Source organism: Neofelis nebulosa, chromosome 11 (genome assembly GCF_028018385.1).
Source record: "Neofelis nebulosa isolate mNeoNeb1 chromosome 11, mNeoNeb1.pri, whole genome shotgun sequence".
Classification (NCBI taxonomy): domain Eukaryota; kingdom Metazoa; phylum Chordata; class Mammalia; order Carnivora; family Felidae; genus Neofelis; species Neofelis nebulosa.
The window spans coordinates 90,421,307-90,448,883 of record NC_080792.1 but is presented as its reverse complement, the minus strand read 5'-3'; the positions used below and the strand labels follow the sequence as shown (position 1 = coordinate 90,448,883).

The following is a 27,577-nucleotide window of genomic DNA, read 5'->3' as shown; positions in this document are numbered from 1 at the left end:
CGGCTGCGGTCATGACCTCATGGTTTGTGGGTTCGAGCCCCACGTCGGGCCCTGTGCGGACAGCTCGGAGCCTGGAGCCTGCTTCGGATTCTGTGTCTCCCCCTCCCCTGCTCACACTCTGCCTCTTTCTCTCTGTCAGAAATACAAAAAAGAACAAAAAGAAACAGGTGACATTCGTTTTAATTGTGTATTTTATTTAACCCAACGTATCTGAATGTTTTCATTGCAACGTGTCATCAATATAAAGACATTGAGATAGTTTATGTTCTCTCCTTCTACTGAGTCTTTGCAACCCGGCATGTTTATGACACATCTCGCTTGGGCTGAGCCCGTCTCGGGCGCCCGGGAGCCCATGTGGCCAGCGGCTACCATAGGGGACCGCACTGCTCTGACGCGTTATACAATGTACCAATGATTATGTTTACCGTTTATCAGTCTTTTTTTTTTTAATTTTTTTTTTAACATTTATTTATTTTTGAGACAGAGAGAGACAGAGCATGAGCAGGGGAGGGTCAGAGAGAGAGGGAGACACAGAATCCGAAACAGGCTCCGGGCTCCGAGCTGTCAGCACAGAGCCCGACGCGGGGCTCGAACTCACGGACCGCGAGATCGTGACCTGAGCCAAGTCGGACGCCCAACCGAGTGAGCCACCCGGGCGCCCCTCGTTTATCAGTCTTGCTTGTCTGCTGGAACGGGAGTTGTGCAAGGCCGGCGAGCTTTGTCACGTACGCTGCTGGGTCCCCGGGGCCCAGCAGAGCGCCCAGCACAGAGCAGGTGCCCAGTCAGCAGGGAGAAAGCAGATGTGATCTCTGGTTCCGCCCTCGCCCTTGCCCTCGCCCTCGCCTGGCAGCTGTGGCCAAACATGACTGCTTTCCCCTTCCTCAAGAGATTTTTCCTTTTCTCCCGTCCTTGCCCTCACCCCTGTCTTCTCTCCGGCCGACTGCCTCTCTTTTCCCTTCCTCCGCGTGTTCCTCTCCCTCGGCTAAGAGTCTCGTCCGTTATGCATCCCTCGGGGGCTCGGGAGGCGAGTGCCTCTGGTTCGGCCCCTGCTCCACTGGAAACCAGGACTCTTTGAAACCAAGGCCTTTCTTTCCACGCGATCCGGTTAGTGCTCTTGAGGATAACGCCCAGACTTCCCGGGCTGGGGTGGGGCAGACGGCATGTGGCTGCTTGCACAGAGCGATGATTCCATCTGACGCCGGCACCTTGCTGAGTGTGTAATCAGGATGAACTCATTTCAAGCTCATGACCACCCCCCGGAGGTGGGCGCAGTTGAGCTCATCGCTATCGCACAGGTAAGGGGGCCAGGGTGCAGCGAGGATCGACGGCTTGCCCGAGGCCACCCAGCTACGCAGCCTGGCTGCACACGTGGATTTTGAACCACCGGGCTCTGGTAGCTAGTGTTCATCAACACGTATTGATTGGAAAAAAATTTTTTTTTAACGTTTATTTATTATTGAGAGACCGAGCGTGAGCAGGGGAGGGGCAGAGAGGGAGACGCAGAATCGGAAGCAGGCTCCTGGCTCTGAGGTGTCCGCACAGAGCCCGACGCGGGGCTTGAACCCATGAACCGCGAGATCGTGACCTGAGCCAAAGTCGGACACTTAACTGACTGAGCCTCCGACTGTGGGCCAGGCGCTGTTGTAGGAGTTGGAGACACGGTCACGGGCAGAACAGACAGATTCCTGCCCTTATGAAGTCTGCATTATGTAGTGTGTTGGAGATGATAAGTGCACAAGTAAAGCAGGGAAGGGAGATAGGGAGCATTGTGGGGTGTGGTTTGTAATTTAAAGAGAGTGGATAGGAAGGAAGTGCTTGCAGCGATGACATTTGAGCAAGAACTCGAAGGGAGAGAGGGTGAGCTCTGTGGGGGTTTGAGAGAAGAGCAATCCAGGAAAGGGACCGGTAAGTGCAAAGGCCCTGAGGCAGAAGCAAGGTGGCAGGTTTGAGGAACACCGGGAGGTCCAGCAGGTGGGCCAGGGGTGGGGGGGGGGAGGGGGAACACGAGGTCAGGGAGATGATGGTGACCTTGTGGGCTGTCATGTGAACTTCGGCTTTTATTTTTATTTTTCTTTTTAAAAATTTTTTTTTTTTCAACGTTTTTTATTTATTTTTGGGACAGAGAGAGACAGAGCATGAACGGGGGAGGGGCAGAGAGAGAGGGAGACACAGAATCGGAAACAGGCTCCAGGCTCCGAGCCATCAGCCCAGAGCCTGACGCGGGGCTCGAACTCACGGACCGCGAGATCGTGACCTGGCTGAAGTCGGAAGCTTAACCGACTGCGCCACCCAGGCGCCCCTATTTTTATTTTTCTTAATGTTTATTTATTTTTGACACAGAGAGAGAGACAGAGCATGAGCGGGGGGAGGGACAGAGAGAGAGAGGGAGACACAGAATCTGAAACAGGCTCCAGGCTCCCAGCTGTCAGCACAGAGCCCGACGCGGGGCTCGAACTCACGGACCGCGAGATCATGACCTGAGCCGAAGTCGGACGCTTAACTGACTGCGCCACCCAGGCGCCCCAGGACTTTGGCTTTTAATCTGACTGAGGTGGGGGCCGTGGGAAATGTTTGATTTTTTTTAATGACAGCTAGCTCATGTAGCATACAATGCACTCATTTGATGGGCACAACCCACCAGATTTTAGTCTATTGCATGGGGTCGTGCAAACACCACCACAGTCAATTTTAGGACATCGTCATCATCTCAAAGACATCATCATCCCCCCCCACACCTCCTCCCCCCCACCACGAATCTGCTTTCTGCAGAGTTGCCCCTTCTGGACATTTCCTGTGAACGGAACCCAACACTATGTGGTGTTTTGTTAACATGCTTCTTTCACTTGGCATCGTGTTTTCAAAGTTCACCCGCACTGTGGCCCGTAGCAGCGCTGTTTTCCTTTTCATGCCAAATAACGTTCCGTGGGGTGATACCGCCCCTCTCATTTACCTATTCGTCAGCTGAGGGACGCGGGGGCCACCTCCACCTTGGGGCTGTCGCGGGCAGCGCTGTAAGGGCCACTGGGGCACGGGTGTTTGTGTGGACGCGGATCTCATTTCTCTTGTGTGTGCCCCAGACTGGAACAGCTGGGTCTTTTTTTTTTTAATTTTTTTTTTTTTTTTCAACTTTTTTTTTTTTTTTTAATTTACTTTTGGGACAGAGAGAGACAGAGCATGAGCAGGGGAGGGTCAGAGAGAGAGGGAGACACAGAATCCGAAACAGGCTCCAGGCTCTGAGCTGTCAGCACAGAGCCCGACACGGGGCTTGAACTCACGGACCGTGAGATCATGACCTGAGCCGAAGTCGGCCGCTCAACCGACTGAGCCACCCAGGCGCCTCCACACACTGTCTTTTTTTTTTTTTTTTTTTTTTTTAATTTATTTTTGGGACAGAGAGAGACAGAGCATGAACGGGGGAGGGGCAGAGAGAGAGGGAGACACAGAATCGGAAACAGGCTCCAGGCTCCGAGCCATCAGCCCAGAGCCTGACGCGGGGCTCGAACTCACGGACCGCGAGATCGTGACCTGGCTGAAGTCGGACGCTTAACCGACTGCGCCACCCAGGCGCCCCTGGAACAGCCGGGTCTTAAGGTGAGTCTGTGTCCAGCCTTCTGAGGGATGGCTTCCTCGGGGGCCGAACCATGTTACACCCCCCTCCCCCAGCAGTGTCTGAGGCCACCAGCGTCCCCGCCTCTTTGCCAACACTCACTCTCCGTCTTTTGGTCACGGGAGACTGTGGAGCGGAGCACGAACGTCATCTGACTTGGTTTTCACGGGATCCCTCCAGCATCCACGGTGAAAACATTTTACTCCTTTTCATCTTTCTTTCTCTTCTGCGTTTTTGCTGCCTTTCTTCATCCTGGCAAGGTCTTCCTCTCAAGTGCGATGAAGCTTTTTCTCCTGCTTCTTAGGTCGCCTTAGGTCACCCCCACAAACCTGCCCCCGGCCACCCCCCCCACCGGAAGTGACTCCCCTCGGGCGAGATCACGGGTCACGGGTCTCAGACAGCCTTTCATCTCCTCTGCCTCTGGTCAGGTGACAGCCAGCCGTGACGCAAGGTCACTCCCGCCATGTCCTTGGGCCTGTCTTGGGTAAGCATCACGCACATTTGGACCTTGAGGAGTTCGTAATAAATGCAAGTTAGATCGGGTGAGATGGTCAAGGCGAATGAGCCTCTTTGAGGCAGGAGGGGTGTCAAGGAAGTGGGTGGGGGCATCCGGCCAGGGCAGACCCCAGGTTTTAGTTAACTGGTCAGTTGCCAAGAACCACAAAGTCAATAGAAATAAGACAGTCCCCAAAGCTGATGGCTGTTGAAGACCTTTGGGAATTCGTCGAAGTATATTCATTCCTCCATGAGAGACTTGATTAATTACTTAATGCTGTAGCGAGCGAGTTGATTACTTCGTCTTTAGTGCCTATGAAGTACGTGCGGGACACTGTCCCAGTGCTGGGGGTGCATCCGTTAGCAAGAACAGAAGGGCTTCTGCTCTAGAGCTGGGGGAGACAAAGGAAATAGAAAAACGAAGACAACAATTTCAGATAAAACGGGGTGACTTGGTAGAGCGACTGGTGGGTTGGTGTTCCCATTTTGGATATTTAACAGTAAAGGCCCCTCTGAGGAGTGGACTTTGAGCTGAAGCCTGGAGGAGGAGTGAGCCCCAGAAGGATCTGAGGGAAGAGTGTTGTAGGCCTGAGGTACAGCAGGTGCAAAGGCCCTGTGGCAGAAGAAAGCTGGGGCCGTTCAAGGAACAGAAAGCAAGCCCAGGAGGCTGGGAGTAGCGTGAACATGGGGAGAGGCTGGGAGATGGGGACAGAAACGCAGACGGGAGCCAGGTGGGGCAGACCGAGGGACGGCACGGGGCTTATAGCTGTGTTCACGCCTCCTGGGAGCTGGCATGAAGTGCCACCAGTTTTCCAAATCACTGAATCCTCACAACAGCCCTTGGAGAGAGGCTCTTATCCCATGTGACAAATGAGCAAACTGAGGCCCAGAGAGGGCCAAGCCACTTGCCCCCAGGACTCTGCCGTGGGGAACCCCGGAGCACGGGTTTTCCTGGACCTGTTCCCATGGGACAACACAGCCTTGCCCTGGCACCCCTCCTGCACGCACCCTGGACAAGGGCAGGTCTCCAGGCAAGGCTGTCTGGCCGGTATGCAGTGGGTGCCCAATAAATACGGGCTCAGGCCAGGCCACGCTGCTTAAGGATGGGCCTGGGATAAGGCCGCTTCCCTCCAGGGTCAAGTGGGGGTTTCAGAAGGCCCCTTTCTGAGCCATCAGGGGCTGGCTTGCCTTAGCCGGGTGCTGAGGACACTGCCTCCCATCCCGAGTAACCCCTGCCCGGCCCTTGCCCTCTCTGCAGCCCAGTCGGGGAATGAGGGGCTCGGCCTACGTCAGGGCTCCGGAACCCAGCGTGAGGTGGGGGCTGGGGGTCGCAGGCACCCGGAGGCAGGCCAGGCGGGGTGGGGGGCTGCGGAGGACTGGCGGGGAGCCCATGGCCACCTGTTCATTTCCTCCAACTCGTTACCTGCGATTATCCATCGTTCACTCGCTCATCATCTGTCTCCGTCTTCGTTAGAAAGCACGAACGTGGATCTGTTGACTTCGCGTCTCCGGGCGCCTTTCCGACCTGGGAAATGGAGCCCCGTGTGTCAGGCCCTTAGCACAGCACCCAGCCTCCGTTCATTCTCAAGTGCTTGCTGAGAGCAACCATCACCTGCCAGGCAGTGGGGCAGGACGGGGCAGAGAGACAAAGCGTCCACCCCACAGCATCCCAGTTGGGGCGCAGGGGGGTGGGGGTGTGTGTGTGTGGGGGGGGCTCAGAACGCAAAGAACAAATGAACGTGTTGCAGGCCAGGTGGTGCTCCGCGATAAGGGGGAGCGCGGCCCGGGAGAGCCGGCGCTATTTCATTTTGCACAAGGTGGCGGGGGAAGGCCTTTCTGATAAGGTGGCGGGGCAGTCGTGAAGGAAGGAGCCCGGCAGATATCCGGGGGAAGAGAAATGCCAAGCGAGGGGGGGTGGGGCGCTGTACCGGGCACTGAGGTGGGAGTCTGCGAGGCTGGTTCCGGGAAGAGCGAGGCTAAAATAGAAGGTGTGCGTGGTGGGGACTTGGGGGATGGGACGGGGGGGGGGGGGGGCAGGGGGGGGACTCGGGGACAGAGGCGGGGGTGGCGGTGGGTTCTGGTGTTTCTGGTGAGTTGGGAAACTCCTACCCAATGTGACCAAAGACGTGGGCCGTGACAGAGGAAGTGGGAGAGGAGGACGGGCAGGGGCGCGGGATGGGGGAAGGAGCAGCAGGGGGAGGGGAGCAGGGGGAGGTGGGGGAGACAGAGGAGGAGAAGGAGCAGGTCAAGGGGGGAGGAGGAGCCGGGAAAGGGAGGTGCGGGGCGGAGAGGGGAAGGGGAGCGAGCGGGGGAGCCGGGCAGCGCCGACGCCCCTGCACGCGGACGGCGGAACTCCCCCGCCGCCACCCGCGGAAACGGAAGCGAGGGCGTGGGGCGCGAGACTCCCCCCACCCCACGGCGGGGCGTGTCCTCCAGACCGTCCGATCCGCGCCCCGCCCCGGCCCCGCCCCCCTGGCCGCGCGGGCCCCGCCCCTCCGCCCCCGCCAGCGGGCGCGCGCCCGAATCCCGGTGCCCCGGGCGGCCCGGGGGGCGGTCCAGCGGCGCCGGCGATGGCTCATAAGACCGCGGGCCACCTGCCGGGCCGCTCCTCCGCGCGCCGCGCTCCGGGCCCCGCCGTGCCGCTGCGGGCCGCGTCCCCGGAGTCGGCGCCTCTGTCGCCTCGGTCCCCGTCCCCACCCAGGCGCGGAGCAGCGCGGGCTCCGGGCGGGCGCCAGGGCGCGCAGACATGGGCAGCCGCGCCAGAGCGCGCCGGGCGGCCGCGATGCTGGGCTTCCTCGGGCTGCTGTGCGCCGTGCTGGGCGCCGTCATGATCGTGATGGTGCCCACGCTCATCAAGCAGCAGGTGCTCAAGGTGGGTGAGGGGCGCCGGCCGGGGCCCGCGCCGGGTCGGGGGCTGGAGGGCGCGCAGCCGGAGGCCCGGCGAGCTGCGGCCGGGATCGGCGCCCTGGTTCCGGGCCCCCGAGCACGGCGGAGCCCAGAGCACATCGCCAGGGGCAGCTGGCCGCCTCCCCAGTACCCTCCGCGACCCAGGCCGAGGTGCGGGGCAAAGGAGGCTTCCAGGGACTTTCCTGGAGGCGCGGGCCAGGGTCCGGAAGGCCAGAATGAGAGACCAACCGGAGCCTGACCTCACCCTGAGGGGGTCGGGGGCCCAGGACGGGCCTGGAGTCTGGCCACATTATGGTGCTACCCTCCCGCCTCTTTACTACAGCAGCCTGAGGCCGCGTCTACTAAAATTAGGGCCGCACTTTGCCTGTTTCCTGTGCGCCCAAGAGGACAGGAACCCTCCATTCATGTGCTGCTGTGACACTCACATGGGCGCCCCGGTCTCCCATTACGGTGCTCAGTAGAGCATTCTCTGCTGTCCAGAATCCACACAGAAAGGCCTTCTCAGGGGCCGAATGCTCTGTCCTCCGCCAGCATTGCCTTCCCGATGCAGATTGGAAGCCATAAGCCGCTTTGTCCCCAGATTGACACAGAGGCAGCCACAAGCCCAAGGCTGCAGACGCAGAGGGTTTTCCTCTGTTCATAACCTTAGGTACGATTGCCCTTTCAACCGTGGAGACAAATGAGCTGGCCTGGGACTAGACTCTGCCCTGGGTGTCTGGACAGCCTGTTTGAATGAGCTGGAGTTAAGGAAGGCCAGGGACACTGCAGAGAGGATCGCAGCTGAGCTAAAAGTGTTTCAGGGCTTCGAAGCCAGAGACAGCACCTGCAGTGTGGGGAGGGGAGACTGAGGCTTGCTTTGCCCAGACACTGAGCGGGGATACAGATGTGGATAATGTCACTGGCTCGTTGATTTCTCTTTTCCCCCTTCGCTGGCTACTTTAAGTGGGTTTCTTAAGAATGAGACTTGTCCTTAGGGCAGCTGGGTGGCTCAGTGGGTTAAGTGTCCCACTTGGGCTCAGGTCATGGCCTCGTGGTCCACGAGTTCAAGCCCCGCGTCGGGCTCTGTGCTGACAGCTCAGAGCCTGGAGCCTGCTTCAGAGTCTGTGTCTCCCTTTCTCTCTGGCCCTCCCCCGCTTGCACTCTGTCTCTCTCAAAAAAAAAAAAAAAAAAAAAAAAAAAGAATGAGACTTGTCCACATTTCGTGTGTGTGTGCCCCATGCCCAGCACAGGATGCCTGGGAATGAATGAATCTGTGGATGAATGAAGGCTACAATCCGCCTACACCTGCCTGTCCCTTCTTGGGACCTGGCCATCTTCAAACATGCTGCAACGTTTGGCTTTTACCACGGTCTCTGGGGAAGTAGTTGTCTGAGTTATACTGGCCACACTGTGTTTTTTGTTTTTGTTTTCTTTAGTTTTCAGATCTTTTCCCCTTAAGCCCCGTAGCCTGATTCCAAGGAGATCCTGGCTGACGGTGGCACTGAACACCGAGTTCCTCTTCGTGTTTTTTGGCCTCTGGGGATGGCAGGAGAAGCTCCCCTCGAAGCATTAAAATTGCTTTGTTCTCTCCCGCAGTGGCCAAGGGGCTACGCTTTCCAGAGTAGCCGTGAGAGCTTTATCTCAGCGCGAGCCTTCCGTAGACGCCCGCCGATGTTACGGTTCCTGTACGGTGTGCATCCTGGAGACGCTGTCACCCCGGTGGTGGAGGGGGGAGTGTGAGGGCGGGTGGGGTTTAGAGCTGATGAAGAACCTCACCGGCCCCGTCCTTCTCGGACCGGACTTCGGGGTGATTTCCGTCTGTGGACGTTGGTCAGGTTCGGGATGTCGGTTCCACGTGTATCAGCTCACACGCGTGTGCCTCCTAATTCCCCACTCGAACGCTAGGCTTCCGAAGCGGAGAGTGACATCGTCCTCCCTTGTCCTGCAGCTAGAATTTCCGGGCTCAAAGTTGAGCGAGAGCCACCCAGCATCCTATGTGACTCTCCCAAAGGCGATTGGTTTGGGACTGAGTGGCGTGAGGGCAGGAAGGCAACGCCTAGCCCGTGAGAGCCACTTCTTGGGCAGCCCCGGCTGAGCCCTGGCCAAGTGCCTCCCGTGGAAGAAGACTGTCTGTGTTCAGGGGACCTGGCGGGTGGGACCCCAGGAGAGGGAGGAACTTCCTCCCCGCCGGTGTTTTCTTTGGCTGCACAGGCCCCTGGACAGCTTGAATGGCGGGCCTTGTGCTTTTGATTTCCATTTTTTTATGCTTTTTGGTTCACTGAAGAAGTCCGCATGTCAAAGGCATGAGCCCTTGCTTGCACAAAAAACAAAAAACAAAAAACAAAAAACAACCCATTCAAATGGAGGAAAAAATTCCCTCCACTTTATTCCCTTCCTCAGATAATACCACCGTCATTGGCCTGTGTCTTTCTAGACTTTCATCAGTGCACGCATCGTGAGCACGTATTTGTACACGTTGGTACATACTTGTTACGTATAGTGAGCTAAGCTATGTGTAAATATTCTGCAGTTTGCTTTTCAGTTCCTGCGTACCTCTTGGAAAACGTTTCCATATCAGAACAGATAGATCTATCCGGTCTTTGTTTTTGGTTTCACTGCTGCGTGGCTTTCCTTCCAGTGGCTTTGCACTTCATTATTTCCCTGTTTCTCTATTGACGGCTGATTTTCTCTGTCGCGGAGTAACCGAACAGTGAATGTCCTGGCACGTGCCCCTCGGCGTCCAGGCACCAACGCCTCCGCCGGGTGGATTTTCAGGACAGAAGCCTCTAGACCGCGAAGTCCGTTCAGCTTGAGTTTTGACAGTTACCGCCGAATTGCCTTTCTGAAAAGCTCTAGCGTTCACACAGCCACCAACAGCATGACAGTGCCCACTCCCCCCACATCCATGCCAATTGATTGTCGTGTTTTGTTGTTGTTAATCTGATGGGTTTGATTTACATGTCTCAGGCTGCCGATAGGGTTGCGTTCGCGATGCGATGCATTTTGAAACCTGTGACGGTTTCCGGAGCCCGGGGGTTGTAGACCCGGGTTCTGCCATTTGCTGGCTGGGGACCTCGCGTTACTTCACCTCTGAGTCAGGGGTCAGATGTAGTTTGCCTCCTGGCACGATCACAAAGCGCAAAGGTGATTACATGTGTGTGGAAATACCCTGGATGTGCCTGGTTTCTTACTTGAATCTGACCACTGCCTTGAGAAACAGGCTGAGACCGTGCTTTTGTTCCCACAGATAAGGAAATGGAGGCACAGCAAAGATCAGCAACTTGCCGGGGTTTACACAGCTTGTGGCCGTGGTGGGCCGGCACCCCAGCCCCGAGTTGGGGTATCCACTTCTGGAGGGGCATAGGACATCGAGCGGGAGCCCTCCATCCCATCCGATGCGGGGCTCGAACTCACGAACCGTGAGATCGTGACCTGAGCCGAAGTCGGACACTCAGCCGACTGAGCCTCCCAGGCGCCCCAGCTTTTTCTTTTTTTTAAACAAAGAGAATATTCGTGTATTATGTGTTTAATTAAACATTAGTAACGAACCCACAACTTTCCCCAGAGAATGGCCCAATGGATTAGACACAAATGGCAGAGGGGCCCTGTGGATTGAGGTCGCTGGGAGAGGTCCAGGGAAGGAAGCGAGACTCGTCCCTTCTTCCCCGCGGCAGGCAGGAGTGGACAAGAGGCGTTCGGCCGGACGGCGTGATCGTGAATTACCGAGTATTCGGTATACTGATGGCAGTATTCAGGCCATCAGTATACTGATGGCAGTATTCAGGCCATCTTTGTAAATGTCCTCTTGTTTGGTCCTGGGGAATTCTGTGACACTTCTCGTTCTCATCACCAACAGTTAGGGAAACAAGCTTCGGAGAGTCATTTGCCCCAGCTGACCTTGCCTGGTGCGTGCGTGTGTGTGTGTGCGTGTGTGCGTGCGTGTGCATGCACGCGTGTGAAAATGTTCTGGAAGAAAACGCCAGGAGAATGGGGACACTTGTATCCACTGCCTAGAACTGATCCTGGCATGCGCGGTCGTCCCAAGTTTGAATGGGTGAGGAATGCACGGCCAAGGTCCCTAAGGGTACATTTCCGGGTGTCTCTGGTCCAACGGCGAAGGCCCAGCGGTGGGAAGGGCTCGTCCGCTGGGCCACCGTGTGTGTTGCTGGGCCCCTTAGCCTTCTTCACATCCCAGAGGGGAGCTGAGTCCCCTCTGCTGTCTTTAAGTTGGTTTTCTGGTTGGGATCAGTCTCAGGTGCTTTGTGCACGAATTTTTCCAGCTGAGGCTGAAGGCTTCCCCCGTGTGTATTTCCATCTCGGTAAATGACGCCTCCATCTCCCCGAGCGCAGAGCTGAAGATCTTGGGTCATGCCCGATATGGTCTATCAGCAGGTGCTATTGGCTTTATCTTCAAAACCTAGCTGTGTTTCAACTCCTCAACATCACCCCGAAAGCCTTCTCCAACCGCTGCTTGGACTGGTGCAGTAGTCTTCTCTCTGGTCTCCGTAGACAGCCAGAGGGATCCTGATGAAACACTCAGCAGACCATACGTCCCCTCGCTGACAATCCTGCAAGGTTCCCTGTGTTACTCTGAGTGAAGACCGAGGTCCTCTCGGTGGCCCAGAGGCCCCTGCAGTCTGGCCCTCCTTCCCTCTCACCTCGCCCGCTCTTGGCCCCGCAGCTCACCTGCCATGCACATCTCCTGGATGTCCTCGAGCCTGCCGAGCCTGGTCCCACCACAGAGTCTCTGGCTCGCGCTCCTCTCTGTCCGGAAGGCTCACTCTGAGATATCTGTGTAGCTCGCCCCGCACGTCCCTGAAGGTAGCCTCCGTTATGCTGTATGTTTATTTGTGTGTCCTCTTTGGCCCTCATGAGCGTGGACGTCTGCTGGGGCAGGGGCCGCGTTGTCGCTCCCACGGCAGTGTCCCCGGGGGCCAGAGCAGCGGGGGATTCGTGGTACGGCGGGTGACGGAGAGGTGGTCAGGGCCGTGAGGTTGGGGTGTTTCCTCGCCCTCTCCCCTCGCCCGGGACTTGGACCCAGACTCTAGTTTGCTCCTTCTGCCCTCAGCGAGAGCCACCACCCGGAGAGCCTCAGGAACGCCGTGCCCTGCCCCTGGGTGGCCTTGTGCCCTTTGGCAAATGTCCTCTGCCCATCAGTTAAAAGGTGGGGGGGGGGGGGCGATGACGGGCAGTGAGTGTATTCGGCAGATGCCGTTTGAAGTGTCGTGCACGTATTAAATCATTTCGTTTCGCGTCCGAACAGCGACTGTTGCCTCTCTTTCCTGAGGGAAAGAGAAGCACAGGGCCGTGAAGTCCCTTGCCCCAGGTCACACGGCTGAAATGGCAGAACCAGGATTTCAGTCCAGAGGGCCTCCGCCCGGAGGCCCGGCCTCCCTGCTGTCTGTATTGACTGCTGTCAATATTTCGCGGTAGGGCAGGCCCCTCCCGGATTCCCCGCTTGGGTCGACCTCGCCTTTCCCTGCGCGGCCGGTGGGCAGCGGGGTCCGCTCCGGCCTTTCCTCCTTATCGGCACCTCCCCCGAACTGTCGGTACAGCGCGCCCCGTGGCTATCTCGCTGGCGGGCCGGTCTGATGGAGCGGGCTGTGTTCTAGAATGACAGATGCCCAGGCCAGCTGGGGAGGGCCGCCCGTCTCGTGCCCGTCGTCGCAGCAACCCTCAGGGTGGGCTCGTGCCTCTGCCCCGGGGTCTGCTGGGCCAGCCCCGCCCGCCGGCCAGCGCCCCCTCCGGAGCTTCGGGAGGCCGCCGGTCAATCTTGGAGGGCATCGTGGTGTCACAGGCTGATCGCTCCTGGGCTGTTTTCTGCAGCCCCCCCCGTGCACCTGGCCGCGTGCGGCAAAGCGGTGGAATTGATCTGTGGTGGCCGATGGCGGGCGCCCCCCCCCCTCCCCCCCGGGGTGGCTGGGATCGCAGGTGCACGCTGGGTCTGTCCTGTTTTGCTTCCTCTTTCCCGCAGCGGAACTCGGTTTCTCTCCCTGCGCACGAGAGACCTTCTTACTCCATGGTGACAGCTGGAGACCGGGGGCTATTTTGAGTCTCCCGGAGTCTGGTTTATTTTTGTTTTCGGCTCTGGCTTCACGAGGGTGTGTGTGTGTGTGTGTGTGTGTGTGTGTGTGTGTGTGTGTGTGTGTATGTGCGCACGCGCAAATGCTGGCGTGTGCGTGCGCTGATGGCACACGCGTGACTGGTGATGCGCGAACACGCGTTGGCATGTGCAGCCCGTCCCGGAGCACGTGGGTCAACAGGGATCGCGGTGTCCCGTGTTGGCATAGAGGTGCGCGCGTGTGTTGACGTGTGCGCGCATGGGGAGGCGTGGCACGCGCGGCCCTCACGCATCCGCACGTGCGCACGTCGTCGCGGTCGCGTCGTGCGTATCGCGACGCGTGCGGACACACTCGCGCACGCATGTTAACGCGTGTCCGCGCGTGCTGGGTGCACGCAGTGCCGCCGCAGTCCGGCCTCCCCTCGGCCTGGCACCAGGGGCATGTTCCGCGGGCCTCGCTCTTCCCGTTCCGTGAAATGTTCCCCGTCCCTTCCTGGAATGACTAACACCTGCCAATACCTGCACCCAGTGAGTCAGTGTGATTAGCCAGAACGTGGTTACGTGCAGTTACCTGGAACCGCCTTGTGCCGGCCTTCGTCGGGCACAGCAAACGAGGCAGAGGCCAGTCCCGAGTGGGTGTCGAAGGCGTGCTCCGTCACGTCTCCCTGGGGCACGTCCTGGTCGCCCTGGAGACCCCGCACGAGCGCGTCTGCTCCATCAAAGTCTGTGGGTCGACCCGGTGTCCTGGGTCAGCGGCAGAGAGGCCCCTGGCTCTTCGGCCACCCCCAGGGCTGGTTTCCGGCACGAGGCTGCCGCGGACAGGCTTCGGGTTCCCAGTCGTGGAGGAGTTGGTGCCCCTGTCCTTTGCCACAAAGATCTAGTGGCTTTGGCCCCGTAAACATGTTTATGGTACAGAGAATTCAGTTGTATGGTTAGGGCCAAAAACAAAACAACACACAAAAAAAAAAACACCCGAGAAACAAAAGGAGTTCTTTCCCGTACCTCGTTTTCCCTTGTCAAACGTGACCTTGGCCTCCACTGGCCCTGGGAATGGCTGGCAGGGGCAGAAACGCAAAGAGGAACAAAACAGTCCGTTCTTGGCTTTGGAGCTTTACAGGGCTCAGCAGCTGGCGATCACGGGGCGTCCCGGATGCTTCTGGTCCTGACGTGAAGCTGCTCGGTCTGCCCAGAACCTCCCTGAACCCAGAGGTCCGGGACCCTGGTGGTCCGAGGCCTGGCTGTCAGTCTCTTGCCCCTTCCCCTCCCCCGCCCCATGTCTTCCTGTCCCTGCTGGGGAGGGGGAAGGAACAGGAGTGGTCCGACCCTTGTTTGCTTCCTGGCATTTTGGGCGAAGTTCCTTCCACCTTTTCTGGAAGCTCCCAGAAGGACTCTTAAGACACTTGAAATATCTGTTCCCTTACCTCCTGGCCAGCTGCTCCTTTGTCTTATGTGTTGGGGCCTCGGCCAGTCTCAAGCAGTGAGGGGCGTCTTTGTCCCGGCCGCTGATATCCCACGCCCAGACCTTTCTCCCGAATTCCAGCCTCCGGCAGCCAGGGGCCAACCGCGGATCTCAGTTCGGGCGGCCAGAGGCTGCTTGCACTACCCCGGGGGGGGGGGGGGGGGGTTGCCCGACCCCTCATCGCTGCCCCCACCCCCCCGCCTCAGGCCTCCGGCTGTACCCCCGTCTCTGTCGGTGGTTTTTCTCTCCCACCGCCGTCCAGGCCGAGAGCCTGAGCCCCAGCCTGGCTTCCCCCTTCTCTCTCTTACTTCCTACATTGAACCAGCGGGACGGTTATAGTTTTCATCTTCACAGTACGTCCGGGATCCCACCGCTTCTCGCCGAGCCTGTGGCCACCGCCCCGGTCCAAGGCTCCATCGCGTCTCCCTGTCTCTGCCTTTGCTCCCCGGCCGGGTTTGCTCCACGCAGCGGCCACACGGAGCCTCTGAAATCTGCAGCCGGACCACCATTCTCTGTTCCAAACCCCCCCCCGCGGGGGGCCTGGCTCATCCCCCCCCCCTCCCTTGTTTGAATTTGCCAGCCCCCTCCCCATCCCCTGTGCTCCCGTCCCTCCTTCCCCTGCGGTCACTTCTGGAGCCCTGTCACCCCGTGAAATGCCGCATCTCTCACCTGTGTGCATCCTGTGTGGTGTTTATTGTCTGTGTCTCCCCAGGAAACCGTGGGGCCCGTGAGGGCAGGGACCTTGGCTTTGTTTTTTGCTGTGTCCCCAGCACCTGGAATGATGCCTAGCACGTAATCACAGGTTCTCAAGTATTTACTGAATGGGGGTTTAGAAGACAAGGGTGGTTCACAGGGAGGTTTGCGACCAGTGGCGGGTGGTGCTCCCGGGCGGGGACGTGGGGTCGGCTGCCCTTCCCCCCTGCACGGCCCCTGCTGTAGCCCGAGCTGCCCCTGCCTCCTCACCGAGCTGCCCCTGCCTCCTCACCGCGCCGCCCGCCCCTGCCTGTCTGTCTACCCTGCGGGCAGCTCTTTCTGCTGCGGCCAGAATGCTCTTTGGAAAATGCAAGTTGGATCATTTCACTGCCCTGATTAAAAACAAAACTTCTCGGGGGTGGTAGGAAGCCTGTCTGTCCCCACGGTGGCGCTTCTTCAGGGCCCCTGCCTGCTCCGACTCTCAGATTTCTTGCCCTTGCTCTAGCCCCACAGGCTTTGCTTTTCCTGCAGGGCACTGTGTTCTTTCCTGCCCCTGGGCCTTTGCATGTGCTTTTGTGTTTCAGCTCAAATGTGACCTCTCGAAGAAGATACCCCCTGACCACCAGCCCTCCCCGTGAGCCCCACTCCCACCGTGTCCCCCGTCTGCGTTAGAGCCACCCGTGTCATTCCCTTCCGGGCCTTTGCCATTCTCCCAAGTTACGGCGTTCGTTTGCTTGAGGTTCCGTGAGGCAGGGACCTCGTCTGTCTTGTTCTTGACCGTATCCCACGGTTGGGGACCCTGGTCCAGGGCGGGGACCTGGCTGGCATGGGACTTTGGGCTGAGTCAGGGAAGGGATCCTACTGGGGATCCTCAAAAGCCTGGGCTTTGGAGCCTGACTCCTTAGATTCCGGTACCTTCTCCTCCACTCCTTTCTGCGCGACCGTGGCGAGTGACTTAATCTTGCGGTCCCTCACTTTCCCCAGGCCCGCCTCTGAGGGCCGTGCCACAGACAGTGCTGTGGAAGAGCCCGTATTAGCACAGTGCCTGGCACAGAGGAGCCCCGAGGAGCCACCGGGAGCCTGGTCTCTGAGATGCGTTCGTGGATTCAGGCGGGGGCCCTGGGACTTCTCTCTCATTCCAGTGACTGGGTGTTTCCCTTGGCCGATGTCTTCTGATTGACCCCTTCTCCGTCCCAACACGACGACGGAGTGGCCAGGAGGGACACAGATTTACAAAGAGGTCCTCAGGGCCGTCTGTGAGCGGGCGGGTAACCACGCGGCACCTGTCCCGGCATCGTGGCCCCAGCGGGCGGCTCGCTTGGGGGGAGGGGGCTCCCTTCCTGCTGCATTTAAGCAGAAGTTGAGCGTTAAAGTGGAACCATTTGTGTGTCGTCTCGGGTCCTCACCCGCAGAAACTGTGTGAGGCGGGAGGGGAAGCAGCAGGCCCGTTCTGCTGCTCATTTTACTCTGAAGGGACCGGAGGCGCGGCTCACGGGCACTGTCACTGTCGTGCAAAGTCACGTGCCTGCACCCGGTGAGCCACCTGAGGGCGCAGGGAGAGGGCAGGGAGGGAAGCTTTGCTGGCCCTACCCTTCTTCCTGCGGGTCCCACAAGGGAGCACCTGGTAGGCTGCACGCAGTCCCAGAGTTCAAGGTGGATGTCTTTGCCGTGTGAATCCCTATCACTCACCAGCAGCTTTGTCTGGGGCTCGGGATTGGTCTCCTGCACTATGGGGGGGGGGGCTGGAGTGGGGGAGAGCGGCTGCTTTGCAGAGGTCTCCCAAGGGAACCTTGTGGAGGGACCTTTAAGGGTAACTAGAGAATTTGCCCGGTGGCTTGGGTCACATGTGCATCCCTGGAGCTGGGGAAGGAGTTTCCTTTTTCCCCAAACCGCAGGGAGTGGGGTGGGCAGGTGGTGCCCTAAATGAAAAGGAGGCTGGGTAGGGAGTAGGGGGCATGGAAGATGGGGACGCGTTAGCAGAAGGAGGAAAAGGAGACAGGCAGCAAAAAATGGTTGAAGGGCCCTTTGCCCCAGAATAGCCCCCTCTGCCCCCGCTTCATCTCGTTGCCTCAGTGACATTGGCCGTTACAGTGTTAGAGATTATTTTGTTTGGCTCCACCTAAGACCTCTTGAGGAGGCAGTCGCTTATCAGCTAATTGTTTGTATCGGGGAAGGTTTCATAATCTCCCGGATCGTTAGATCTGGAACTTGGGTTTTACTCAATTGCACTTTTTTTTATTTCTCCTTCGGGGAAAAGCAAATCCAGAGGGAGCACGGATTTACGTAAAGCCACGGAGCAAAGTGGCAGCGAGGGCTGCCGGCGGGGCCGATGGCCCCCGGTGAGCCGAGGAGGGGGATGCTGGGTGGAGGCCAGCTGGGCCGGGGGAGGCCGGACGGTTGCAGGAGCAAGGCCTTATGAACTGGGAGAGACGTCAGAGCTGGAATGTGCCGAAGTTCAGACGGCCTGCCCCACGGGTGGGCGACTCCCCGGGCGTGCGGCAGATGGAGCGTGGCGAGCGAGGGATGAGCCCGGGACCCTGTGGCCTGTATCACCGTCTGCCCGCGTCCGTCAGAGGGGTGGTTGGTGTGAAAGCCGTGTAGCCAGCAGGTACATTCCGCAGTGTGGCCGAGCACATCTGTCAGCAGCAGCATCCAGGGGCACAGCCTTCTTGAGCCAGGACAGTGTGGGGGTGTGCGTGGGAGGGGCCTGCCTGGGCGGCCAGGCCCGGCGGGGGGGGGGGGGGCCTCCGGGAGCATCTCTGACGGAGTGCCCTGCGTGCCCACACGGTCACCTTCCATCTGGGTGAGAGGCCAAGTGCGGTGTGGGGGCTGGGAGGTGGTACCCGGGCCGCCAAGGTCAGTCAAGGTCAGTTCTCAAATGCCCAGCCCTTGGCCAGGGTTTTGGCGTCCAGGAGCTTAGTGGACCCAAGAGCGTGGACTCTGGAGCCAGACGGTCCGGGTTCAGATCCTGCCTTTCCCCCAGCTGTGTGCCTTTGGGCAAGCGACTCGACCACTCTGTGCCCTACTTCCTCCTCTGTGAAGCGGAGTCTAAAGTATCTTCTCTCTGGGGCTCTTCAACACTGGAGGAGCACTTAGGATAACAGCTTAGCAAGTGTTACATAAGTGTTTGCTCTTGCCTCCCTCTAAACCTTATAGACACGTGCCTAGAGGATCAGGCTGCCTTCATTTCCCCTGAGTGGGGCCGTGCCGTTTTCCTGCGTCTTGCTGTTCTCACCCCGTTGTCGCTCTCTTTTCCAAACCTCCCCGGCTCACCTGGGTCGCTCTCGCCGGTCTGTCTGGCGGACTGGGAAGGTTCCGGAGCGTGGACGTCCCAGCGGGCCCCACAAAGGGGCCGTTCGGCCTCGTGAAACAACCACACCGCGGTCCGTGCGCCCTGTTCCCGACCGAGGTTTTGCTTGGAGAAACTGCCAGGACCGTGCGGGGGACGGGCCTGAGCCCTGTCCCCAGCTCCCCTGAAGGCTTACAGTTTGTCCGCGAGGGGACCAGGCCAGCATTTTTGACAGCTTGCCCCTCGGTTTGGATTTGTCTGATCGTTTCCTCATGAGCGTGCATTCTCTTCCGACAGATTTTGTCGTGTAGCAACACAAAAGCGGCCTTGTGTGAATCAGATGGGAGTAGGGTGTCTCGACCCCCCCCCCCCCCCCCCCCCCCGCCTCCGGATTAACCCCAGTACTGCGGACGGGTGACTGCCCGCGGGACGGCCGGATGGTCGCCTCCTCCTGTTCTGGGCTGGAGAGCTGGACGCTGGGGTGGCGGGTGGGGGCTCCCCTCTGTTCTGGAGCCCCCCCTCCCCCAGCCCTCTGAGTCCTGCGGGAATCTCGTGCCCCGTCAGCCCGGCCCCATCTGGCCTGTTGGCCGGCGGTGGAGGTCATGGGCGTTACTCGGCAGAGAGCCGACTGCAGCCGGAATCCCTTGGCAGCTTCGAGAGCCTCTCCGGTCCCCGGGACTTCCTTCGACTGCGCGTTCCCAGGCTTCGTGGATTCCACCCATCAGAGCCTCCTGCTTCCTCGTGTCAGCCCCGGAGACTTTGATTTCTTTCTGCTGTGAAATATCGTGCACTTCAAGGAAACTGCCGGAGACACACGCGGTTAAATAGACACCGAAGACGAACACCTGTGTGATCACCCCCAGACGGAAAAGCGGGACCTCGGACGCCCTCCAGAAGCCCCCGGCGGACGAAACTGGGCTCGTTCCCGGCCTGCCGTGCTTTTTATTCTGCTCCCCTAAGCACGACGCTCGGTTTCCTCTGATTCCGAACTCTACTTGAAATCAGTCATACTGCCGAGGTCTGAATGTCTGTTTTCCCCAAACTCCTGTGTCGCAAACCCCGAGCCCAGAATGCTGGTGGGAGCGGGGGCCTCTGGGAGGTGACCGGAGGTGAGGGTGGGGCCCTTAGGAAAGTGTTAGTGCCCTTGTGAAAGAGCCCCCAGAGAGCTCACTTGCCACTTCGGCCACTCGAGGACACAGCAGAAAGCCCACGACCCAGGAGAGGGCTCTCGTCTGCCCACGCCGGCACCCGGATCTCAGACTTGCAGCCTCCAGACGGTGAGAGACGCGTGTCCGTCGTGCGTCGGCTGGGGCGTTGAGTCCTCGCAGCCCGGATGGACTAAGGCAGAAACGGTACCCGGAGTGGGTTGCTGCTGTATAAACACGCCTACAACCGGGGAAGCGGCTTTGGACCTGGGTGGCGAGCAGAGTCTGGGAGAGTTTGGGGTGCACGCCGGAGGGAGCCCCCACTGCCACGAACGGACGGTTGCGGTCAGTGCTGGTGAGGGCTCAGAAGGAGAAGAGGGGAGGGAGCCCCCATCTTTTTGCCCAGCTCCCCCCCCCCCCCCCCACCCCATGGTCGCCAGCGGAGTGTGGTCGCGGGCCGAAACGGGGGCCTGGTTCGAAGCTGGAGAAAGGGCGATCCTTGGTCTAAAGCAGCTGCGTTGTGTTTGCGTTCTCGTGTCGTGTGGAAGGTGGAGCTGGCGGGTGAGGAAACTGGGTACCTGGGAGGGCCGGGGGGGTGGGGTTGGTTCTGTAAGCGCAGCGTGGAAGGCGTGGCTTGTGTGAGCCCTTACAGGGGAGCGAGCGCAGAGAAATGACACAGGGACCGTTCCTCAAAGGGAAGTAGAAGGTAAACATTTGGAAACGTCTCAGCCTCCCCGTACTGGAAACGAGAGAGCCGAGGAGGAGAAGGCCACGGGTGTGGCCAGTGACCGTTTGATAAGGAGATACGTGTGGGTGTGAACCCCACTTTGTTCGCCCCGTGGGAAGGTAGCCAGCCCGACCCGAAAGGGAAGGACGGGGCAGTGGGGGAAGGCGGCTGGCACCCTTAGGTTTTAGGGCCCTGCAGGGGCACGCGCGTCGATCCTTCGGAGAAGGGAAGGACCCCAGGAAGGACCAGAGGTCCTCGGGGCTCCCTCCTCGGGGCGGGGCGCCACCTGGGTTTCAGCAGGCCCGGCTGGCTTCTGCCCCAGGAGCTGTGGGCGTGCACCCTGGGCAGAGGGCGGCCGCCAGGCGAGGCGGCCGCCCACGCCCTGTCGGGGTGACGCCCGGCAGAGCCGTGGGGACGGGGCAGCCCCGGACCCCAGGCGGGTGGAGCCAGGGGCGCGCGTCTCGACCCGGGAGAACCGCCGAGTGGGCCGTGCCCGGCGAGCGTGGGGGGACCCCGACCCCAGCCACGGTGGGTCGGGGAGGCAGGACGGCGGCCGAGGGGGCCTCTTCTTGAGGCTCGGGGCTCAGGGTTCTTTGCCGCGTTGGGTTTTGGGTTCCCCTTCGACCTGTTCCCCCTTTTCCCCCTTTCGGAACGGGAGTGTCAGATGGGATGTCACAAGCCCTAGACGGTTGTGATTTCACAGGCGCGCAGCTGGAGTCTCACTCATGCCTGATTTCGATACGTAATAGTTTTTAAATTTTTAATTATTTTTTTGAGAGAGAGAGAGGAAGAGGGAGAACCCCAAGCAGGCTCCACACCCAGCACAGAGCCGGACGTGGGGCTCGATCCCACAACCGTGAGATCGTGACCTGGGTCGAAATCAAGAGTCGGATGCTCAACCGACTGAACCACCCAGGCGCCCCCCTGATTCAGATACTTAGATGGGGCTTTGGGCTCAGACTGGTGGGCGGATGCCACGTGAGAAGGGCGTAGATTGGGGGGGCCAGGGTCGCAATGCTGTGGTCGGCATGTTTGTGGCCCCCCTCCCCCGCCAAATTCCTGCATTGAAAACCTGATGCCCAGGGTGATGGTGCTGGAGGTGATTTGATCACGAGGGCAGAGCCATGAGGCGCCACGGATGGGAGACCCCAGGGAGTTCCCTGCCGCTTCAGAGGGGGGCTCTTCCCGGCCACAGTGACGCCCTCAGACTTCCAGGCTCCCAGCTCTGAGAAGCGAGTGTCTGTTGTTTATAAGCCACCCTGGCTGTGGCGTTTTGTGACAGCAGCCTCGCCCAGGCGGACTGAGACACACATAGGTTTTTTGTTTTTTTTTTTTGGTCTGTTTTTCTTCTCATTATGTTTGTGAGATCTGGCCTTTTTTTTTTTTTTTTTCTTTAAAAAAAATTTTTTTTATTTATTCTCGAGACAGAGAGACAGAGCATGAGCGGGGGAGGAGCAGTGAGAGAGAGGGAGACACAGACTCCGAAGCAGGCTCCAGGCTCCAAGCCGTCAGCGCAGAGCCCGACGTGGGGCTCGAACTCACGAGCTGTGAGAGCGTGACCTGGGCCGAAGTCGGACGCTCAACGGGCTGAGCCCCCCGGGCGCCCCGGGATATGCCCTTGTGGTTGCAAGAAGCCACACCTCCTTTTTCGCGGCCATGTAATATTCCACGGGGCCATCCTGGGGTGTCGGTCTACTCATGACGGCCGTGAGTCCCTGCGGTGCTGGGTCGTGCACGCTCGCGGCCCCCGCCCCCAGGCTGTACACACCGAGGTCGCTGAGGGTCCAGGTGTGTGCAGCCTCAGTTTTGCCCGGACGTGCCGCGCTCCTTTCCGGAGCGATTGCACGAGCTCTCACCCCCTCGTTAATTTTTTACTTAATAATTTATGGAGGCGAAATTCACATAACATATAATTAGTCACTTCATTTATTAAAAAAATTTTTTTTAATTTGAGAGACAGAGAGAGGGAGAGAGCGAGCATGTGCACAGGAAGAGAGGTGCAGAGGGAGAGAGAGAGCATTCCAAGCAGGCTACGTGCTTAGTGCAGGGCCGGACACGGGGCTGAATCCCACGACCCTGGGATCATGACCCTGGGATCCCATGACCCTGGGATCGTGAGCAGCAATCAAGAGTCGGAGGTTCAAGCGACTGAGCCACCCAGACGCCCCCGATTAGTCGCTTTAAAGTGATCCATTCGGTGCCATTTAGTACCTTCACGGAGGTGTGCGGCCGTGACCTCTGTCGGCTTCTAGAACATTTCCGTCCGTCCAAAGTGAAGCCTGCTCCCCCTGGGCCGTCACTCCCCATTCTCTCCCCCCAGCCCCTACACAGTCACGCGTAGCGCTGGGCGTCCGCACGCGCGGCAGGGGTCAGGAGCACGCTTCTGGAGCCAGGCAGGAGGTGTGGGTTCAAATCCTGGCTCTGCCTCCGGTTCTCGGGGCCTCTGCCGGGACGTGCGGGGTCGTGGGGCGACGGGAGCCAGCTTCCTTAGCTGTGCCTCGCGGTCCCTCCCGCGGCCATGCCAGCGCCCCATCCCTTCAGGCCTTCTCCGGTGGCTGTGGTTGCGATGGCTGCTGTTTTGATTCGCATCTGTGACTTGCAAGGTTGACTTGCCTTGCTTTTGTGCGTCAGTGGGCGTGCAGAGTCCGAGGCTCAGAGTTTGAGGGGCCTGTTGGGGAGGGGGGGTCACGCAGCAAACTGGGGCTCGGGCTCGGTTTAATCAGAAGTCTGGGGCCCCTGGGGGCGCCCGGGTGGCTCGCTGGGTTAAGCGCCTGACTCTGGGTTTCGGCTCGGGTCGTGATCTCGCGTTTTCGTGAGTTCGAGCCCCGCGTCGGGCTCTGTGCTGACAGCGAGGAGCCTGCTGGTGATTCTCCCTCTCTCTCTGCCCCTCCCCTGCTTGCGCGCTCTCTGTCCCTGTCAAAATAAATCAACAACAACAACAAAAGAGTCTCGGGCCCCTGATGAGTAAGGGCAGCTAAGTGGCAGAGAACGTGAGGTTCTTCTCCGGTGGGAGCCCTGAGTGCGAGGTCGGCGTGTATCCAGGACGGGGAGAGAATGTGGGTGACCCCCCCCCCCTTGCCCCCCATCCCCCCCCCCCCCCCGCCTCCCCAAACCAGCCTGGGCGTTCCTTGCCTGCTGACAATGCTGTGCACCTGTGTATGGCTGTATTTATTTTCTAGCGCCTTTGTTCCTACACGGCCATCCCCTCTGTGTGTCTGTGTCCTTTCCTCTTCTTTCAAGGGCACCTGTCATTGCATTTAGGGCCCCCCCCCCAATCCAGGACGACCTCATCTCCAGACCCTCAACTTGATTCCACCTGCAAAGACGCTGTTTCCAAAGAAGGTCACGTTCTGGGGTTCCGGACGGACGTGAATGCGGGGGGCGGGGGGAACACTATTTACCCCACCGCAGTGTGTGTGTGCCCGATGCCCCAGACCTGCAGATGCCCAGTTCACAGCCAGCCCCTGGGTCTCGGGTTCTCTGGGAACTCGATTTTCCCCTGAAAGCCACTTTCCACCTGTGCGGTGGGGGTGATTTTTGTCAGCTCGCGTGGCCCCCGACGGTCATGTTCCTCACGACAGCTGGACTGGCCGTGCCCTGCAGGGCCCACGCTTGCCCAGAAAGCCCCTGCTGGCGTCGGAAAGAAGGTAGAGAAAGAAGCGAATTTAAAAAGAAGGGGACGATTAAAAACGAAGCGAAAGCGTACAAAACACCGGCACAGCCTCAAAACGAAGGCACAACGTGCAAACCGCCGCTCCCAGGGCCGACGGTGGGTCCTCGCTGCCGCGGGTCCTTGCTGACTCGGGCCAGTAGTTGCTTCCTGAAAAACAATGTTTGTGTCCCCAGGGACCGGCACATCCTCCCTCCTCTCTCTCTGCCCCTCCCCTGCTCATGCTCTGTCTCTGTCTCTCTCTCAAAAGTAAATAAACATTAAAAAAAATAAAGCAACAGAAATACATTCTCTCACAGCTCTGGAGGCCGGAAGCCTGCAACCAACGTGTTGGCTGGACCGCCTTCCATCCCGAGGCTCTCGGGGAGGAGCCTGCCTCTTTCTTCTGGTGGCTCTGGGTGGCCCTCGGCTGGTGGCCATATCACTCCAGTCTTTGGCTACCTTTCCACACGGCCCTTTTTTGTAACTTCTCTTCTGTGACAAGGACGCTCGCCATTGGATTTAGGACCCACCCGCGTGACCCAGGGTGATCTCATTTTAAGATCCGTGATTGCCTCCGCAAAGACCTTTTCTTCCAAATAGGGTCACGTTAAGGTTCCAGGTGGACAGGTCTTCGGAGGGGCCCCCGTTCAAGTGGCTGCAGGGAGCCCGATGTTAACGGCAGCGGCGTTGATGGGGTGTCCCCTGTGAACCTGGCTCCAAAGCCGCACAACAGCTTGTCACATCCTCACGACCCCTCAGGGGTGCGGTGATGCGTGTTTTCCAAGTGGAGGCACAGGGGCTCAGAGAGGTTGCCGGGCCTGCCTGAGGTCACACAGCTGGTGGTGGGAATGGGCCGTCTACTTTTGTCCCAGGTCGTAGCCCAGCCGCTCACGGACCCGGACCCGGCTGGAGAGGTGTTTTCTGGGGCCCACACGACAGTTAAAAAACAATTATTTAAATAAATTCGTCGTCAGCATTTAAAGACGGGTAGGTTTATACGGAAATCTAGGTTTCTGGACACTCGTGGTAGTTAGTTGACGTCTGTTCTAGAAGCAGCCTCACCTCGCCAGGACGATGCTTTCCGGCCGTGTGGCCTCAGGCGAGTGACTTGGCTTCTGTGGGCCTCGGTTTCCTCATCCGTAAAATGGGGCTAGCAGTAGGCCTGGCCACGCAGGTGTTGCTTCGAGGGATAAACAGGTTGGTAAATAGGGCGCGGGTTTGCCCTGCCCCGTGCGTGTGCAACTGAGCAGTGGCTGCATCAGGCTGACATCGTTGTGATCAATTCCCAGGCTCTTTCTGGAATAAATTCAGAGGCCACCGGGGTCCCGGGTGATGCAAGGGTGCCCAGAGGACATCCGGGCCATCGGCAGCCGCTGGGGGTTCTGATGCCGCCTGAGGTCTTAGGCGTGAGCCCCCTGCCTCAGTTTCCTATGGGGGGATTCAGAAAGTGGCCCCAATTCCTGGCCGTATGTGGGCAGTGACCTCAGATCCTCCTCCAGCCTCAGTTTCCCCAGCTGTGAGGTGGGATGGGGATGTGGGCTGTCGTGAGGACAGAGAGGCGGGGAGCAAAGTGCCCCTGGCGGGAGCCCGGGGATGGTGATGGGAGAGGCGGGCGATGCAGGGCGTGTCCACACGGCCCCGGGGGGTGGGAGCGGAGGGGCGGGGGCGGGGGGCCGGGAGGCTGTCCTTGGGGGGCAGCCTGGCCCTCAGCAGCCTCTCCCGCAAGACGCAAGGACTGACATTGCTGACGTCCACGCTCCCTTGTGGCCGGGGAGCGGAGATAAGTGGTGGGGCTGTCGGCCGTCACGGCCACTTGTGTCCCGGTCGGAAAGTAAGGAAGGCCGGGGTCTGGGACAGAGTCCAGCTGAGGCCCGAGGCGTCCTTCAACCCTGGGGGTCAGTGCCGGGAGGGGCCTCTTGAACCCTCTCGATGGTTTTGGACGTGACACCAAGCAGCTTTGCGTTTCTGCAGGATCTCTGACTTTTCGGGGAGCTCCCACACCTGTGGTCTGGTTGACCCGCCGCGGGGCAGGCTGGGAAAGTTCCGGGTGTCTCTGCCACGTGGTCAGGAGCGGCAGAGGGCCCCCTCCTCCAGCCGGGGGCGGGGGATGCTTTGCAATTCATCACCGGCTGCTTGCTTAGACACCCCGAAGGATTCGGGTGGTTGCAGTCCCCGTGGGGACGTGGGACAGGCGAGTGGAGAATCGGCTCCGGGCAGCCCGGCCCGAGGGAGCGGTACCGACGGGAGGGGGCCGGGCTCCCGGGTGTCCAGGAAGGTTGCTCGTTCCTTCAGCGTGCACCGTGTGCGGGGTGCTGTGCGGTGTGGGGGCTGCGGTTGTGGACGGAGCTGACCAGGCCCTACTCTCAAGGTCTGACGTCGTGGAGGGAGGGGTGGCCCGTGAGTAAGCAAATAGAGACGCTCACGAAAGGCGTCCGAAGGGAGCAAGGTGGGGGAGTTGACATCGGAGACTGCCCGGGTGGTCGGGCGGGCTTTTCCGAGGAGGACGGAGTCGGGTGCTGGAGTGGCTTCCCAGGCAGAGGGCACGGCACGTGCAAAGGCCCAGAGATGGGAAGTTGCTTCCTTAGTGGTGGGACAGCAAACAGGCCAGTGGGGCTGGGGCACGGTGGGGGGAGGGGGAAGGGGGAGGTGATGAGGCAGGCTGGGGCTTTGTAGGACATGGTGAGGGGTTTAGATTTGGTTCTCAGTTCATTGGGATGCCTTTGGAAGACAGAAACAGATTGGAGATCTCTTCTGCAGGGAGAGCCACTGGGTCGTGCCGACGGGCTGTTCTAGGCGTGTGAGGGGAGGAGTCCAGGATAGCTCTCAGACTTTTCTGTGGGAGGGACTGTGAGTGCGGGGCTGTCTTCCAAAACAGAAAGACTGGGTTGGGGGGGTCGGGGCAACCAAGACCAGATGGAGAGCGCCGGCCTTCAATCCGGCCTCAAGTTCCTGGTGCAACAAAAATCAAATAAAATGGGCCAAGGACTTAATAGAGATTTCTCCGGAAAAAGCATACAAATGACCAAAAGCTCGGCATCACTGATCCCTAGGGGAATGCACATCAAAACCACAGAGATCCCACCTCCCGCCCATCGGGACGTGCCACCAAAAAAGCAGAGAATAGCCAGTGTTGACGAGGATGCGGGGACGTGAAATGGGGACGTGAAATGGTGCAGCCGCCGTGGAAAACGGTGCGGAGGCTCCTGAGAGAATTGAAGACGGCATATTGCCCTGTGACCCAGCACCTCTGCCTGTGGGCCTATCCCCCGAGGAACTGAGAGCTGGGGCTTGGAGAGAAGAGACCCTCGCCCACCCGTGTCCGCGGCATCGAGAGCCAAGGGGTGGGAACGCTCCGAGCGTCCATCGACAGAGGAAGGACCAACGTGCAGTGGAAGATGATTCGGCCTTCAAAACAAGGGCAGCGCTGACCCTGCTCCGCCCGGGACGCACCTTGAGGACATGTGTGCTGCGTGATGAAAGGCGCCGGCCGCCCAAGGACAGATACGGGATGATCCCACGTGTGTGAGGAGCCCGGGGGAGTCGCGTCCGCAGAGACGGCAAGG

The 27,577-nt window shown here is 59.4% G+C and overlaps 1 protein-coding gene and 1 long non-coding RNA gene across 11 annotated transcripts in view; one reads left to right on the top strand and one right to left on the bottom strand.

The window, feature by feature from the left end:
• Window positions 1-1,078: 1,078 nt before the first annotated feature.
• SCARB1 (scavenger receptor class B member 1) overlaps window positions 1,079-27,577 on the top strand; it is a 91,312-nt gene continuing 64,813 nt past the window's right edge. For 9 of the 10 annotated variants that reach the window (XR_009250580.1, XR_009250579.1, XM_058691472.1 and 6 more), the window contains exon 1: window positions 6,712-6,974. Coding sequence is in view for 8 of the 10 variants with exons in the window: in XM_058691472.1 (XP_058547455.1) it covers window positions 6,849-6,974 (126 nt within the window). In the remaining 2 variants the exon portion in view is untranslated. Of the gene's footprint in view, window positions 1,296-6,711; window positions 6,975-27,577 lie in introns of those variants that run through there. The other variant, XM_058691469.1, reaches the window with a different exon arrangement.
• On the bottom strand, window positions 4,151-6,488 carry LOC131489478 (uncharacterized). The gene is made up of 2 exons (XR_009250582.1): window positions 5,526-6,488; window positions 4,151-4,494 (listed from the first exon to the last, which is right to left on the bottom strand). It is a non-coding gene; the product is annotated as an uncharacterized LOC131489478 (long non-coding RNA).